Source organism: Epinephelus moara, chromosome 20 (assembly GCF_006386435.1).
Source record: "Epinephelus moara isolate mb chromosome 20, YSFRI_EMoa_1.0, whole genome shotgun sequence".
NCBI lineage: Eukaryota > Metazoa > Chordata > Actinopteri > Perciformes > Serranidae > Epinephelus > Epinephelus moara.
This window is the reverse complement of record NC_065525.1, coordinates 28,942,011-28,960,129: the sequence shown is the minus strand read 5'-3', so window position 1 is coordinate 28,960,129 and position 18,119 is coordinate 28,942,011. Positions and strand designations below refer to the sequence as shown.

At 39.7% G+C, this 18,119-nt stretch overlaps 3 protein-coding genes across 4 annotated transcripts in view; 1 reads left to right on the top strand and 2 right to left on the bottom strand.

Moving 5' to 3' along the window:
• Positions 1 to 3,380, bottom strand: part of LOC126408494 (uncharacterized) — a 9,702-nt gene extending 6,322 nt beyond the window's left edge. For both annotated transcript variants that reach the window (XM_050074066.1, XM_050074067.1), the window contains exon 1: positions 3,178 to 3,380. In XM_050074066.1, the coding sequence (XP_049930023.1) occupies positions 3,178 to 3,255 (78 nt within the window). In that variant the 5' untranslated portion in view covers positions 3,256 to 3,380. The remainder of the gene's footprint in view (positions 1 to 3,177) is intronic.
• A 1,652-nt stretch (positions 3,381 to 5,032) lies between these two features.
• Positions 5,033 to 12,642, bottom strand: slc35b4 (solute carrier family 35 member B4). The gene is made up of 10 exons (XM_050073894.1): positions 12,363 to 12,642; positions 10,509 to 10,622; positions 10,306 to 10,408; positions 10,163 to 10,212; positions 9,975 to 10,056; positions 9,787 to 9,847; positions 8,075 to 8,184; positions 7,850 to 7,925; positions 7,691 to 7,766; positions 5,033 to 6,840 (listed from the first exon to the last, which is right to left on the bottom strand). The coding sequence occupies exons 1-10, from the start codon at positions 12,437 to 12,439 to the stop codon at positions 6,591 to 6,593; spliced, it is 999 nt and encodes a 332-aa protein (XP_049929851.1). The 5' UTR covers positions 12,440 to 12,642; the 3' UTR covers positions 5,033 to 6,590.
• Positions 12,643 to 13,907: 1,265 nt separating this feature from the next.
• Positions 13,908 to 17,500, top strand: golt1bb (golgi transport 1Bb). The gene is made up of 5 exons (XM_050073165.1): positions 13,908 to 14,072; positions 14,978 to 15,069; positions 15,161 to 15,339; positions 15,431 to 15,512; positions 16,975 to 17,500. Exons 1-5 carry the CDS (start codon positions 14,048 to 14,050, stop codon positions 17,011 to 17,013), a joined length of 417 nt encoding a protein of 138 aa, XP_049929122.1. The 5' UTR covers positions 13,908 to 14,047; the 3' UTR covers positions 17,014 to 17,500.
• The last annotated feature ends 619 nt before the right edge of the window (positions 17,501 to 18,119 follow it).

Here is an 18,119-nt window from a genome sequence, read left to right as displayed (position 1 = left end):
AACAACATTTTGTAGAGAGGGGGATAAGTGCTGTCCCATTCCTATTTGTAGCATCCGGAGCCCTTTCAGACTCTCACACTCAATCACTTACAGCTGACGTCAGTTAAGTCAGTGAGGGTTCAGGAGTTGAGTCTTTAGGGGCCGGATTGGAATTGGGCCTCAGTTGATGCATTCATTGGCAGCATGACCAAATGAAAATAAAGTTTGACCTTCGTGATTATTTTAAAAAGAAAAGAACAGGTGAGAAGCTTGGATTTGACTCATGCCCAGATAATTTAAGTGACGTGATTTCTCACACAAAACTTGAATGTTGCAGTGGCTATTTCCACAGAAATGCCTTATTTAGCTATGCTACTGTTAGCCTATGCTATTTTGTGATAGAGCTAACATTCAGCTAGCCAAAGTAAAGTGAAATTGACCAGCTAGGCAGCTAGCTAACTGCAAACTTTACCTGCTTTTCTGTGCATGCTTTGGTGACATCTGACATCACTTGCTTGATATTTGGAGTAGAAAAATAATATTGGTATCATTTGTTGTTTTATGGTTAAGGCATCCTGCAATAATGTCCTTTGGGAGGTGTACATTTTGTGAAAGTCATTGTGGGCATGATGTGTGCACGCAAAAAAAATCAAAGCTACATTGCATCCCCCTTGTTAAAAATTAACAATTCAACCACTGTTTACAATGAATATATATATATTTTAAAAGGTGATTTTACTGCCACAGTGGGAGGAGAGGGTTGACTGGCAAAAACAGCTCAGTAATGGCATGGTGCAGAACGGGGTCACAACACTATGAGATTTTCACGATATGAAATTATCACGGTGTCATGTTATCCCAGGATATGATACTACACAATTTTTTTTTTTCAAAGATATTTTTTAGGGCATTTTTGTCTTTAATTGATAGGATAGTGAAGTGTGAAGGGGGGAGAGAGAGAGGGAGAGACATGCAGCAAAGGGCCGCAGGATGGAGTCGACCTTGGGCCGCTGCGGCAACAGCCTTGTACATGGGGCGCCTGCTCTATCCACTAAGCCACCGACGCCCGAGACACTACACAATTATTATTATCATTACCAGTTACAATGATCCTTAAAGGAATGAAATAAAGGTTTTTAAGGTTGACCAAATGTTTTATTATTATTGGAACTTGAAACCATTTTTTAATACAAGTATGTGAAAACAACTGGACAGGGGTTTAGGAGGAAAGGGGATGTGAGCACAGGCAAGATTCTTTTTTCCCCCCAATACCACAGATAAGCAAATACACACAGTAAACTGTTTTACAATATACCGCTGCAACCCTAGTGCAGAAGCAAGAACTAACTACAGGAATTTTAATTTCTCCCGCCTTACAGTACATCACAGGTAATTTTTTTAGCTTATTAGCTGCATAAGTATTGGTTTTTTTTATTTAAGATGTGCTCCATCAGGGCTGGAAATTAGCACCAGCCACCAGCCAAGTGCAGGTATGCAAGTGGCTGCTAGATTTGCTTCACTCACCAGCCAAGACACAAAGGTAATCTATTAAGTGGCTGGTGGAAAAAAAAAGAAGTTAATTTTCAACCATGTACTTCATCCATATACTGTCTTGTGTTTTAAAACTGGGCTTCTTCAATAGATATTACTAGAAATCAAAGGATTAAATGTTTAAATGCAGTAAAATTGTCTTTTGTTTCCCTGTTAATTTCCCTGCACGCCTTATGTGAAAATCTTTTCTCATGATTTCAACCCGACAAGCTTCCCTCTTCCCTGCAATCTAGTACTGATCATTGTGTGATCAAGTTAATGTTCTCCACACTTAGCACTGATGGTTTCCCAGTTACAAAAACCATTTTAGATTAAAAGTTCAGTCTTACATATCACATGGGAGTGTCCATCAGTTAAAAGTTTATGAGAGCAAATAACAGAACATCCATCTGAAATTTGCTCTCCAGCATGTAGTCTGCGATGATTCAGGGCAGAAGTTAAATCAAACTCAAAGTTAGCTCTGGTTATCAGCATGGACTGCTGCTTAAAAGATGCTGGCGGTGAGGTGGAAGCCGCCATACAGTCTTTCTATTCAGCAGTGGAAATAGATTTTATCTGGAGGAGCTCTCTGTTGCTAGGATGACAGTGGCAGGTTACATCATGCTTGTCATAACAGTAGAGCTGTGTTACACGAGGTATGATACTAAGGTCAGACTGTTTTTGTTTCTATTTTTTTTATATCTACATGTGCTGTGACATTGACAGCAGTTATTGGTTAATGTATACCTGCAGGTTGTGTGGAAAATAAAATTATGCCCCCCCCCCCCCCCCCCAAAAAAGTTAATTCTTGACCTTCAAAAGCATGAAAAATAATTATCTTTTGCTGTCAACTTTTGAGCCAACATGGAGGAGAAACTTTTGAATTGCTCAGAAAAACAGAAACTTGAACATCTACAACTCTGTGACTACTTCATCTACTGAGGAAGACCATGTGATACAACTGAAAGCTCCATAACAGTTACTGCATGGAGCTTGTAAGGGAGGAAAGTTTTGAAAGCCTGATATGATGAGATAAAAATGATTATTGTTTATTTAAAGATTAGAAAATGATAAAATATTTCATCATAATCACAAATATATTATTCTATGAACTTAACCTCATTGTTAGTATTAATTAAAATCCTTTTGAGGGAAGAGCGCAAACCATTTTTGGCGACTTGTTAATTAAAAGTTTGCTTGATGTTGCAGGAGGTCACCGATAGTGGTCGATACTCAAAGGTCGCACATCATTAATTGCCTAAAATTAACCACATAATTAAGAGTTCATTCACAGACTTCTTTAATTATATTGTTTTTGTCACTTTAAGGATTTAGGAAAAAACTTTATTTAGTTAAATTCGTGATTTAAATGATTATCTATGTTGAGGCTATTTGTTTTTTCTCGTGCTCCCTGTGAGAAGCGACCATGTTCTTTCTATATTTAACGCCAGCTGACTTTGTGCAACAACAATCATGAGAGCATGATCAATACTTATTGATTACGTATCAGATGACCAGGGAAATAGCTATGAGCCAGGATTTAAAATGAAACATGAACACCCATGCACTCTGCAGCGGTCTCTCTGTTATCACATTATGCATGAGACCTTTTGTTAAAATACTTTCTCCCACTTGAGTCCACGCATGTCCCCCCTGAGCTTCACTCACCCGGATGCCCTTCACAAAAGTGACTCCTCCACCTTCTCCATCCTCCTGAGAGAGGTGACTCGGGCTGTTTCCCCCCATCCACACTCCCGCAGCTGCACACCACTATCAGCTGTTTACTGGTTACTACAAATATTTAATCCACAGCGTGGATGTGCTCTCAGTGAAATCAACTCAGCAGCAACAACCTGCCCTTCCCACCACTGACTCTCAATAACAGCTGCTGCTATTGGTCGGAGCTGAACAACGCCTCTCCGGATTGGTCAGGTCATTAAAGCCAATGAAGTATGAGAGAACATTGTGTCCCTGTGTGTAATAATGTATTTACCTAATAAATAATCCATTGTGCTTTGGACCAGTGATGGAAAAAGTGCTCAGATGTTTGACTTAAGTAAAAGCAGCAATACTTTAGTATAAATCCTGCATTAAAAATTGTATTTAATTAAAAGTAAAAAGTATTATAATCAAGATGTAATCTACATAAATAAACATACTCTGTGCAGAATGTCTCATTTCAGAATAATGTATAATTGTATTAAAATCATTGATGCATTTATGTGTAACCTTCATTTGAATGGTCATGCTGGTAAAGGTGGGCTAATTACAACTATTTATCTTACATCTATAATACCATAAAACTTCAATTAAAAGCCTAGTCCCTTTTACAAGCTGGTGTGTCGACACATTTTGACAAATAAAGGCCTGTCTCAGTTAAGACACCTGGTCTGGTTGCCAAGCAGTTCATATTTACACAAGCTCTTTGGATGTATAAAACAGGTTTTTGACTACCCACCTGAACGTTAGCTTAGAATGTGTGTACAAATATTAATGTCGACATTTTCTCAGATCCAACAGGGTGAATTAAAGGTTTATTTGGACCAAACCAGAGATGGTGATTGTTGGGAGAGTGAAAAGACAAAATAAGATGGGTTCGGTGATTTCAATCTTGTTTTTGTAAATTCTGAATAAAGTGTGTTTTACATAGATAGAATTATTTTTTATTCAAAAGGAGTCTGGTGGAGTCCTGCTCTTTAACAAAAAGGTCAACCACTGTAGCGATCCTTTCCATAATGTTGTCAAAAACTTATAGTAAATATCTGAGCCTGATTTTATCATTGTGAAACACATCATTCTAAGTCAACAGTAACAAAATAAAACTTTCAAAAAACATCCTGGTTTATCTCCAATTCTGGTTTGGTTGAAATAAATCCTTAATCCCCCAGTTAGGTAAATATGCTGCCTCTACACAAACTAAAATGACTGGTTATCTAAACGGAGTCTGGGAGTTTGGTGATAGTGACTTTGTGGCTGTCTCTGGTTCAACAAAAGGACCTCTAAGAAAAAGGGTCCATCTCTGTAGGGATCTCTTCTATGATGCTGTCACACACTTAGAATAATAATCTCAGCCTGTATGTGCCCCAAGAGGTTACTTGCAGCCTGTTTCGCCGCTGACAGCTGCAGCGCTCTTGCCCATACTGGACCAGTGTCAAAAATTGTTGTTTCCATTTGTCACTTTGGGTCTCATTTATAAACACATACACACAAAATTAGGCCTGAAAGAGGTGTACATCACTTCCAAAGGTAAAGTTCGGAGCTATAAAAAAAAACTTGATGGGAGAAATTTTGACCCATGCTTACCAACACTTTGGAGACGGGAAATTGGCGGGTTTTTTTTGGCACACACCATTTTTGGCTTTTGTCCGTACATACATTTTAAGTATGGATCCTACACACTGTTTTATAAATGAGACCCCTGGTTGCAAAACACAGACGTTACCCTTTAAATAAAGCACTTAGGTAAATGTACTTAGTTACTTTCCATTACAGCTTTTTAAACATTCTTGTCGCCAGGTTGTCGTTTTAATTTCAGTTGGCAGGGAGTGTAAAGATTTATTGATGTTTTCTGTTGACATACTGGTCCGATACACCTGAGACATGTTGACACATGAGAAAACAAAACAGCCTAAACATGAGCTCCATAAATGATCCCAATGTATACTCAGGTTCCAGCTGCTCCTTTAACATGAACATATTTTATCCATCCAGCATCACTTAAGCGTGTTCACTGTAATCCTACTGATGTTAATATAAAGTAAATCAGCTGTCACCTTTGAAAATAAATATTGAAATAACATTACAGAAAAAACAAAGGTGCACCATGATTTTGCATCCGTGAATGCTAATGAGGTACCAATGTTAAAGAATAGGGCAGGTGATACTCTATATCCTCTATTTATATTTCTTATCATTAGTAAACTCCGTTTAAAGACCAAAACTGACGATGAACTGATCATTTTAACAAGAAGCCAAAGCCTAATATAACTTATTCCTCTAATCTGTGCAGCAGAGCGCCACTGTTTCCCAAAAACTGTTCAAGTCTATTAAAGAGTGAATCCTTAACACTGTATATTCATCCACAGCTGAAAATAGTCCCCAACAAATGCACTATTTGCTCCCATGTGAGTGATGTTTGCTTAAAAATGTCAGTGCCCAGCTGCTTCTGGAAAATATTTAACCATTTTACAGAAGTTTTAAAGCTGCAATAACTGTTTTCTGGCCACTAGGGGGCAGCACACACAATCTCAGAACTCAGCACTCACATACAACTATTTTAAGGCTGCAAGTAATTTATTTATTTTTTTATATATAATAAATAATAAAATAAAATAATACAATTATTTCATTATAATTATTAAAATTATTTTATAATTATTTTATTATTTTTCATTATCAATTATTCTGCAGATTTTTTTTTCTTTGTTAAAAGTTTTGTCTCTGAAATACCAGAAACAGTTCAAAGCCCCATTTACCTAAATGTTAAACAAATTTTAAAAAGCAGCAAATTATCCCATTTTATAACCTTAAACTACTAATATCAGGGAATTTTGCTTCAAGAATGACTATTAATCAATTACAACAAGAAACTTGTTGCAAATTATATTTCTTTCGACTGACTAATTGTTCTAGCTTCTGACATATCATCCCTTTTCAAGCTGATGTGGTGAAACTGTTAGTAAACAGTTGCATATTTACACGTCCAGCAGACATGGAGTAATATTATCATTAATTTGGAGTCATGTTAAATCCAATATTTACTCTCTTTTAGCTCCATTTTTGGTCTCCACCAACTCCTGAGAAAAACATCTGGCTCTTTAGCTGCTAAATACTCCACTATGTTCACCAGCTAGTTGCTAACTGTGTTTGTCTGTGTTTCAGATACAGAATAACACCGTTAAAATATAAAATATCACCAGCCTTATCCTGTAAACTCTGTGTGCGTGTGAGTGTGTAAGGGAATTACCACAACCTAAACAAAACGACATAACTGTATAAAACCGCTGCAGTATAATCAACCAAAAACAATCTCCGAGTCCAACACAGTGGCTGTTTTTCTAGTCCCTTCCTCTTCCTCGTCTTCACTCTGCCTTCTTCTCCTTGACGCCAGGTCCACGCAGAGCCGTGTACACGCTGCTCAGCACCTCCGTGTACAGCAGAGTTCCCAGGAACACCACCGCTGTGCCCACCCAGTGCCACGCAGTGAACGGGTTTTGGAAGTACATGATGGAGAAGATGAGGCTGAGGAACTTTCTCAGTGTCACCACTAGAGTGACGGTCAGCGAGGCGCACTCTGTGGTCAGGATGAAAACGCCACGGATGCACACGTACCTGAAAATAACTGGTTAAAGTCTGTAAACAGAGTGGGAGGAAATAAAGCGCCCTGCAATTTAAAATGAACAGTAATAAACAGCTAGTGATATCGTTGTTGTGAGTTCCTACGTGAAACTGCTCAGGTTAGTCAAACCAGATAACGAGAGTTAGTTGAACTGGCTTCATAGTACAGGTGTCGAGTCATTATTTCTGGAGAGAGATGTCGATCTTGAGTTTTTCCAAAGGTATTATTATGGCGCTTTGAACACCACAAACCGAGTGCCATCTAGTTCTATTATACTGGAGAGAAGGCAGACATCTCTGCGGCTGATATCTCCAACACTTGGCAACTCACTGAAACAATCTAGATTAATAAATAGCACTACAGGTAGAGGACTGATAGGTATTTTTGCTTTTAGTGTGAACTGTCCCTTTAAAATTAGCACAATATCTGATCAGAGAACAGTAAATTTGATTGATGCAGCGCTATCTGAGGCCCCCAATGTGTTACGCACTTAAGAATCAGACCAACTTTTGATCCTTCAGATAAAAAAAATCAAACAGGAAAACCTCAAATCAAACAAGTTTTGACACCTCAATGTAAATTAAAGCAGTGTGTCGACCTGCAACCTCTCACCACAGGTTGGATGTGTCTACCATGCTAGTTGAGAGCAGGTTCAGACGTCAAAAGAAACAGAACTATGTTGTATTTTACACAAAATAGCACCTGTTCCAGAAAAAAATACATTTGTGTAGCAGAAATGTGGTTTTTCTATCATCTTGTGGATGTTGGTCATCACTGCAATAACTGTTACGGGAGATAAATAAACACAAGCTAGTGAAATAAACTTTTTGTTTGACAGGATACTGTGTGATGACGTTGATCAGCAGGTAGACCCACATTATCGGCATCGTCACTCCAACCACAGGAATGACTGTAGGAGCTGAGAGAGAGAAGATACTTATTTACACCTGTGAATAAAGATGCAGAAACATGAGTTTTCCTGAATGAGTCGATGTCACTCACTGCTCTGACTGAAGAAGACACAGTGTTTGTAGATGTTTGTGGAGAGAAGCAGGAAGCCTGGCAGAGGCAGGCAATGCTACAAAGAGACAAGAAAAAGAAACCATCAACAGCTGCTGACACCATAATTAATTCTCAAGAGGGAATATTTCCTAAGCTTGAGCTTCCCCTGAAGATGTGTGAATCTTCTGGGAGCGCCCTGCGTGTCGGAGCAGAGAGAAATCTCACATTATAGAAGAGAGCTTCCTTGGAGTGTTTTCCGTACTGCTTGTACAGTGTCTCCTGGAAAATGCCCATCCTCGCAGACATCAGCAGAGCAAAGGTCAACATGGCGATACCTGAATGGGTAGAAATGAACAACAATAAAATAAAAACACTTTTACAACTACTTTTTTTAAAAGACATTTTTGGAAGGACAGATATAGTTTAAAAGGGGGAGAGAGGGGGGATGACATGCAGCAAAGGGCAGCGGGCTGGAACTGAACCCGTAGCTGGTGCAGCATGGTCACAGCCTTTGTTCATGGGACGGCTGCTCCACCAGGTGAGTTAGTGGGCGCCCCAAAACATAATGTTAATGTAGCTGGTTGCCCGCATTAAATAATGCATGACTCCGGTCAACAAAGAATACAACAATGTAGAGAATTCTTGATGAACTGAAGTCACAGGCGGCCGTGTTTAACAACAGTAAAAAGTGTTTTTTTAAAAAGTTATTGACCTTTTGCTAAGCCCCGCCCGTTTGTGATGGTCCGACAAGCTTTCAGAGTAAGCATGGAGCCCACACTGTAACTAACTGCACTCCCTGAAGAAATAATATCTGTAAAAATGAAACAGTGATTCCAGAGAGAAGCAGACAGAGGGGTCTACAGTCTGTGTTTGAAGGATATATCCAGGATGTCAAACTGACTCAGCAGCAACAACAGGTTAAAAAGACAAAGATAGTTAGAAGCTAAAGCCAAACTATAGGCTACAGATCACAGTGTAAAAGTGAACCACCACATCACTGCTGATCGCCACACAAGACAATGGATATAAAGGGAAGCTTTGCTGATATTGAACCAGCTGTGTGGCATCGCAGTGTGTGCAGATAAATGGTGTTTGGCTACACCCGCACCTCTGCCACCAGACTGTCAGGGTCTTTGTTTCACTGTTATAATCATTAAAAAGCGAAAGCAGCATGTGTATACATTCAGTAGGCTATATCTTCAGTAGCTAGCTAGCTAACCCTACACTTCTCAGGGTTTGATTTTGGTTTTGGAACAGGGAAGATCTGAATCTTTTTCCAACCTCTCCAGGTAACGAGTATCATTAATACACGACGTGGCCCAGGCACAACATTTAGCTCCAAATCCACAAAACCAGCCTGAAAATGAAGGAAATCTGAGACGATTGCATCAGAGTCAGTCTGAGATTTGTGTTGTTGTCGGACCGTGGTGAGAGCTGGGCTGATGCTACATTATAATTGGCCAGTCTGTGTACAGGGGCGGGACTTAGCGAAGGGTCAATTGAAATAGAAAGATATTTTTTGGGCATTTTAGCCTTCAATTGATAGGACAGACAAGTGTGAAAGGGGGAGAGAGAGAGAGGGAGTGACATGCAGCAAAGGGCCACAGGTTGGAGTCGAACCCGGGCCGCTGCGGCAACAGCCTTGTACATGGAGCGCCTGCTCTATCCACTAAGGCACTGACACCCCGCCCTTTATGTACTTATGAACTGAATTTGGATTGTTGGTTGGGAACAAAAAGCCATCTAAAGAAGTCACTTTGGGACTGTGGAAAGATATAAAGGGGATTTTCATTATTTTCTGACATTTTATAGACAAAATAGAATTAAATTAAATCAATTAAATAAAAGCAATAGCTAAAGTTATAACGAAATTAATCACTAGCTTCAGCCTTTCCAAATGTAATGTCAACTTGAAGTGTTTGGCACCTGGAACTCACCTACAAGCCAGTGCATGAAGGCATAAAAGCCTTGCTCGTCTGATCCCTCATTGGCCACATTCTGCAGAGACAAAATGACAGAATGCATAAAAAAATATTACAGCCACTACAAGTTTGCATATTTTAAGAGATTTAATCTTTGACTGAAGAAAATGCTGCACAGAAAACATGTTCTGCAGAAGACTCACCACTTGTTTGGCAGACATGATGGTGCAGATGAAGATACCGGCTGAAACTAAAGCTATTGACAGATATTTACTTGCTGAATACCTGCAGAGTGAGAAGAAGGTGAGATACAAATAACTAGGCTTTTAAACCTGCAGTCATGACTTCATCTGTATGAGACGTGTAGTATTATTGTTGTCAGAGGAAGCACCTTTTCTTCAGGATGATGATTCCCAGAATCATGTTAGCGATTAGTGATCCCTGCAAAAAAACAAGACAGAGATCAGATTGAGGTGGAGGAGAAAGAAAGAATCTAAAAATGACGGTGAAAAGCAGGCAAACAAAAGATGTTACCGATCTGAAGATCATGTGTAACGGCATGGCGATGTTGAAGTTGAGAGCGTAGTTGTTGATCACACTGACGGTGAAGAACATGGTCACCATGATCACATAGTTACTGGAAAAAAAAAAGAACATAACAGGTTTGTTTAAGCATCTACGTTGTCCTACATTTGTTCCTGCAGCTGGAAGTTAAAACCCCATTGATGAGTTCTTACCTCACAGGGATCGCTGGTTTCTTTCTCCCAAAGTTTGTTTCAAAGATGAAACCCTCTAATGCGATGAATACAAACTGAGCAAAGGTGACGATGTTGCCGCATCCTGGAAACTCTCTGAAAGACAAAACAGAAAATATCCAGATTTAACAGCAAATGAGGTAAAGCTAAAAATGTCTGACGTTGCAAAACACTGTACAGTTTAAAACAGGTCAGGGCAACACATTGGTATTTATTTATTGATTGATTTATTATCTACCATGGCTGGATGACTGAATGGGCCCAGGGGCCACAAGTGTCAGGGGGCCTGCCTGGCCTACACCGGCAAAATGTTACTCAGATTAACACATACTGACCAGGAGGAAACACAAAAAGACAGCAAAGAGACAAAACAACTACAAAAACAGGCAAAACAACTACAGAGAGATGCATCATGACTACAAAGAGACACAGAGAGTCATACCACTGCAAGTCTATGGCCCCTTATACACACCGAATTGACGTCTATGTAAAAAGGACAGCCAACAGGACAGAACACATGTGACATTTTGACCAAGTGTTATGTGTGTGCACCACTGCTGGGAGATTTAAAAAGCAGCTAAGAGCAGTTAGCAGCTAACTCAAAGAAGAACTGCAGCCGAAAATGTCCACAATTTGTAAAAACAATGTGGTACGGGAGCTCCTTACCCTCTGAGCTAAGGACAAGATCAGCTGCCATATAACAGTGACAATAAATGATTGTCATTGCCATGTTATGCCATTGTTACTGTAACGAAATCACTACCGACATGTATGTTATATGTCACACTAGAGGCCGATACTGTCGTGTTACACATCACGCTCATCATGTTTCTTTTGCTTCCAGGACTTTGACATGCTGACTAAAATCACTCACTGGGGCGGCATGATGTCGTTGTTGTTTGGTTTCTATCTAAAAAAAACAAGGCAGCGTAACGAAGGGACTTCATAGACGCCTGATGACGTAATCTCTGTGTAAAAAAGGACTTGAGTATGAGGGGTGGGGGTGGGGCCTTTGAATACCTGTGTCCAGGGGCCCACAGTCTCATGATCTGCCCATGTATATTCCATTTATTTATTTTATTTATTTAGTTAACCCATTTTTAACCAGGTAAGTCCTGTTGAGATCATTGATCTCTTTAACAAGGGAGACCTGGCCAAGACAGCAGCATACAAAAGGTTACAGCCAAACAACCACACAGTAAAAATAAAAATACACACAGTAACATGTAGAACATTAGAAGAGCTGCACACAATGACAAGACCCAACCAACTCATTCATCCATGTACTTATGAGAGCTTTAAGAAGAAAGATAACAACTGCAGTGACAGAAGCTGATGAGAATCCAGGATCCAATTTACTAATGCGTTACAACTCCCTTTATTTCATTTTCCCTTACTTATTCTTATTCTATTTAATCATGAATATATGATTTTACTTCACTACATGTACACACAGGTTATTATATATTTATACTATTATCTAACTGTATTAAACACCTCTGCCACAAAGAATACCACTGAGATTAGTTAAGTTCTGTCTTATCTTATATTATGAAAACATCAGGGTGCCAGTCAGTTTAAGCTTCATGAACAGTAGTTCTGCACCAGTGAATGGCAAAGCTACTTAATAGCAGTTAAACTAACAGCTCAATAGTTAGTTTCCACCTCTGACAACATGTTTATGTGTCACTGCACTGTTGCTAGACCTTGCTTTTGGATATGGTCACAAAAGTACTGGTTCAGCATGAAGTCAAAACAAAGACAACTAACAACTGAGAAAAGTTTGGTGCAGTAAACCGGACACAAACTCATAAACAGTCTAAGTTAGTCACTGACCTGACGAGCAGCTCCAGAGACACCACATTGCTACAGCATCCGACAAAAACCAGGGCAATGGCAAAAGCAGTCCCCATGTTGGCTCAGTGCGACTATAACTCGGAGGAAAATGTGTCACTTCATTAAGCGGGTCTCTGCTCGGAGCATATTTGCTAACGAGCTGCGGTTTGTGTTTGACCGGAGGTTTTTCTGATTCAACACAAACTCCTGTTTCAGTTGAACACGTCTGAATCTGAGATTCTCCCTGAGACGCTTCCGTATCGCGCGGGCTCATGGGAGTTGTAGTTCCGTTCTGACATCACGGAAAAAGGTACGTAGTGTCCGCAATGTTCTCTGTATTTAAAGCAACATCACGAATCAAACACATACACCGTCTGGGAAACAGTATTAGGAGTAAATATTAGTGAAATATGTGAAAAATAGTGAACAGAAAGCGTAAGTTTACAAATAAAAGGCGCAATCCCTGCGCAACCATGACGCACAGAAACGCTCCAACACGCGTGCGCAGATTTAGGGTAGCTTTAAAAATATGAAGAGGTCTCACTCCGCGCGAATCTCTGGGTACCAGAAACCACACAGACCAGAAAATAACTTTACAATGCTTATGGTCTACACCTCCTGTCCTATAGCTACTAAAGTTATGTCACTGTAGACTGTCAAAAATAAATACTCAGTTCACTAATACTGACGTGAACTTATCTGGGTTCTTATGAGCACCAGAAGTCTATTCTAAAAAACAGGTTTCGTTTTTAACGTGTAAATCAGTCCATGTTCTCGAAGGGTTCCAGATTTTCCAGAATGACAGATTCATCTGTGACCCTGTATGGAGTAAGTGGGATAGGAAGGAAATGCATGTTGGTTATACCCTCATATGATTGCATCACATTTTCGGTTAATGTGACCTTATACTTTATTCTGTTTAACTTAGACCTGTTGTCCTCGTTCGTGGACACTTCTTTGTCCCATCTAATGGCCCTGGTGGAGCGCCAAGAGGAAAATCAAACTTGACAATCTTGAGAAAGTAAAAGTTGTAACCAGGTTTCCATCTGTGATTTTGCCCAATGCACTAATCCATGTAAAAACAAGATGGCAGCCGTCTCTGCCAAGTCAGTCTGCAGCCGTTCCCGACACAAAAGTGGACAAGATCCAAAACCTGATCACATTTTATGGTTGAAACTTGTTTATTTATGATTAATAATATTTGTAGTTTGATATGACAACAAATTTGACCAGTTTTAGCAACAGTTACAAACTAAGACGCTGTTATTTAGGAAGTACTCATGTAAATGACATAGGACTTTATTATTGTTTACAGTGTTTATTTTTTTGAAAGTCACCGAGTCATACTGATCACAAATACATAGGAGAAACTAAAAACGCACACCAAACAAAAGTTCAGGTGTCAGGAGGATAATACGGAGAGCAAAACAGTTATTAGTTAAAGTCACAATTCACTGTGGGGAGCAGAAACATCACTGAAGGTCATCAACACATCTGCTCTCATAGACGATCTTTGGCGGAATATGCGCGTGCGTAGCTCCGGAGGACGTGACGTCACAGACCGCTAGCGTCTTCGTCCTCATCCTCTCCGCTGCTGTTGAATCAGTTAGTTAGCGGCACAAAGCAGCAGGTCCGAGTCGTTACGAGCTTTGTGTTATTTGATAAATCCTCCTGCTGCCGTCAAAATGATTTCACTCACGGATTCACAGAGTAAGAACCGTTTATTGTGTCTGTAACGTTTCTGTGTAAAAACCCGGTTTGTTAGCTGCGGGATGTTAGCATCTCTAACACCATTGGCTGAGAGCGTAGTTACGTCACTTAGCGGCACGTCACTGTTTATTAAATGGAGAAGTAACTAGTTTTATTTAAAATATTCTCTTAACTTTAATTCATTGTATCAGCTAGTGTTTGTATTTGATCTGTTAATACTTTATCTGTTTACATGTCAGTTACTATTAATTACCAGTTTACCAGGTTTTAAAATTGGTATTAATATATGGAAGTATACCATTTACAGTAAATGTTTTTTCAGCGCTAGTTTGTACATACAATTAATTAGGAGACTGTAATATGGATACAATTTTCTACCACAGTGTATGAGATGTTGAATTTTCTGTTAAAGTCATTTGATAAACTGTTTATTGTTCAATAACCACACTGTAGTGTCTGTTTTGGGGCCACCTGGCTAGAGATCAAGGTACTTTGTCTTATAGATGCAAAGATCATTTAAAAAATCCAATGTTATCATTGAGCAGTTGCAACATTACCAACAATGACAAAGCTACGATGAAATAATCTATGGTGGTAAGAAAAAAAGTATACACTGAATATTTTCTTTTACTGATGCAGCACTGCTCTTATTCGTGTAGTTTCTTTCTTTCTCATTGAGTTGGATGGAGACCAACACACTTCTCAACTACTGTTATCTTTTATACTTTTATCCACACACTCTTTATTTCACAGTTTACCTTTTTTGTGTGTTAAAGTTTTATCTTACTTTTTTGTTGCACCCTGATAGTGTCTGCAGCAGCTCAGTTTCCTCATGGAAATTAAAGATTTATTTTAAAAACAGTTTATGATGTGATGTTAACTGATGTCTGTCTTGTTTCTTACAGAAATTGGGATGGGGCTGACAGGGTTCGGCGTGTTTTTCCTCTTCTTTGGGATGGTGCTTTTTTTCGATAAAGCTCTCCTTGCCATTGGAAATGTGAGTTAACCTGTAAAACTACTACAGTCAAACATCTCCCTCATTTCACCTGACTGTTGTCTCACCTTGTGCGTCTTCGCTTATTGTGCAGATCCTGTTTGTGTCCGGCCTGTCCTTCGTCATCGGCCTGGAGCGAACGTTCAGATTCTTCTTCCAGAGGCACAAAGTAAAAGCCACCAGCTTCTTCCTGGGAGGAGTGTTTGTGGTGCTGATCGGCTGGCCGATCATTGGAGTCGTTCTGGAGATCTACGGTTTCTTCCTCTTGTTCAGGTCGGCTCAGACAGAAAAAAAACAAATCTTTGTCATCACTATCCTGAATCAGTAATTTTTTGGGGTCTGATCTGATTCTTTCTCTCTACAGAGGATTCTTCCCGGTGGCGGTGGGCTTCATCAGGCGAATACCTGTGCTCGGGTCTTTGCTCAGTTTGCCAGGAATCAGTTCAGTAAGTATCATGACGATCAATGAATCACAAATCAAATGCCCCCTTAAAGATATACTATGCAGGATATTCCTAAAAAAACAAGACTCATACAAAACTCATCTCTCAGTCATCACTTATGACCCATTAGAACTGTTGGGCGGTGCATTTATCTGCGGCGACTCTCTGCCTGTATTTTCTTATTTTCTTCTTAATCTGCTGTGTTCTGGTTGTTAACCTAGCAGCTAGTGATCTTTACCTCTTCTCATATGAAGTCAGGGACAACAGCAACATTTAACAAAGGTAACATTACAAAATTCGGCTCCATTACAACTCACAAGGTTCACTGACAAAACAACTGTCTTATACTAATCACATTTTCCAAACAAATATAACATGCTAGCATTATTAGCGCCAACCTATGGCATTTTACATTGTATAAATTAGCCTAGTGACAAGCAGAGATTTCCTCTGCTCACATGAAGCCAGGATAAATCACACACGAGACTTAAAATGCTATTTTAGTGGAGGCTTTATTGTCTTCACAATATATTGTTTCTTATCTGTGAAATTAAATTAAATAAAAACTTTGTTTCCACTGAGGGAAATGGTGTCAATTAAATTAAATAAAAACTTTGTTTCCACTGAGGGAAATGGTGTCAGCTTACAGAAACAGACAGGAAGTCTGCATCACTGCGACATGTAGTTACATTTCTGGTGAGGTTCACGTCAGGCTATGGCGTAGGCTCTGCGTTGACATGGAGCCTGTGCCGTAGCCACGGCGTTGATTCAACGCAGAACTATAAATTCCACATAATTCTCAGTTGTCCGAGTTTCCCCCAAGTACCTAAACGCAGCAACAGTGGAGCCTGTCCCTGCTTGTAGCTGTGTTAGTCTCTGCAAGTTGATTTTCATACTGAACTGACAAAAACTAAAACCAGGAGAGAAGGAAATCATTAAAAAGGATCAATAAGCTTCTGAAAATGCCTCAATAATGCTGCAAAGTAAACAGGTTTTAGCTGAACTGTTTAAACAGGCATGAAACAGAAACTGAGCTGGAGCTTACAGCAGATTTGGAGTTTCTGCAGTAGAGTCTATTTTCTGATGAAGACTGTGAGACGCAGATGAAAGTTGAGATTATTCAGACAGCCTGTACGGTCTTTGTAAAACAGAGGTTTAGAGGAAGGCTTTTACCGAGATGTGAGCGCTGACAGTGTGAGAACAGAGTCTCTGTTGTACTGAACTCTGAGTCCGTGTGAGACCTTTGTGAGTTTATGAAGACTGTCAGTGTCCAGGATCAGTTATCAGGAGTGTGTGGTGAAAACCTCACTGCGTCTGCAGGGAAATTCTCTTCAGTGGTTTTCAAATGAATCTTCTCACAGATAATTTTCCTCTTTTTCTTCCTGTGAGCTTTATTTAGTAAATTTTTGTCTGATTCAGTAAAAGTTGCAGCTTATTAACAACTTATTTCTCTATTATCTTTCAGCTGGTGGATAAAATTGGCGAGAGCAACACGATGGTATAACACAGGACTGTTTTTGTATCGACGGCGAGCTTCAGTATTTATCATAGTTTCTAATAGTGACTGTATATTTTGGTCGTTGCCACTGCAGAGCTATGAAACCAGACCAAGTGTTTCTTCGGACGTTCGACTGACGTTTTGTATCCGACTGCCAAGAGATTTTTTACTTTAAAAGCTGGAAGCAGGTCTCCCTTTTTGTATCATTCCAGCAGTGTGATATTTATGACTGATAAGTTGGGACCACTGGATTAACTCAGCGGGGCGTCAGGAGCTCTTTACAGCGTCCTCTCCCTCAGATCCTGTGCCTGAACACTGAGAGTTTTTTTTACGAGTCCCTCGATGACATGTTACTGGAATTTTGTACATTTCAAAATAATGTTGAGCTAAAGAAACCTGAACTGTTGTGAAAAATGTTTAAGGAGCTTGTAAAGGAGATGATTTACTGTAACTTTTGTAAATTCATACTTTAAATAAAGTGTCTTTTTATAAATGTGTTTGATGTTTTGCTGCAGAGACCACAGTTTTATACGCCACCCACCCAGGAGATGGCCCTCCAATCGCTTAAGGGTACAAGTGTTCTTCTCAACAAAGAGCCTTTGATTTTCTCACAAATCCGAACTTTTACTTCCTGTCTGAAAATGTCACAGATGAAACTAAATTTAAATCATGTGCATCCATCCATTCTCATCCGCTTATCTGGCAGCCTCCCCAGAAATTTTTGAGTGTCACACACTTTGTGTCCAGGTGAATTTTTATGCATCAATTTATGGTGGAGATTTCTTTTAATTTTGTCTAAGTTAAAGTCCTCCTCTACACATCCCTGAGATCTACACCAGCCGCTTCATAAGGTACACCTTGCTGGTGCCAGGTTGTACCCTGTTTTGCCGTCAGAACTGCCTTAATTTTTGGTGTCATAGATTCAACAAGGTGCTGGAAACATTCTTCAGTGTCTTTGGTCCATATTGACATGATAGCATCACACAGTTGCTGCAGATTTGTCGGCTGCACATCCATGATGTGAATCTCCCGTTCCACCACATCCCAGAGGTGCTCTACTGGATTGAGATCTGGTGACTGTGGAGGCCATTGGAGTACAGTGAACTCATTGT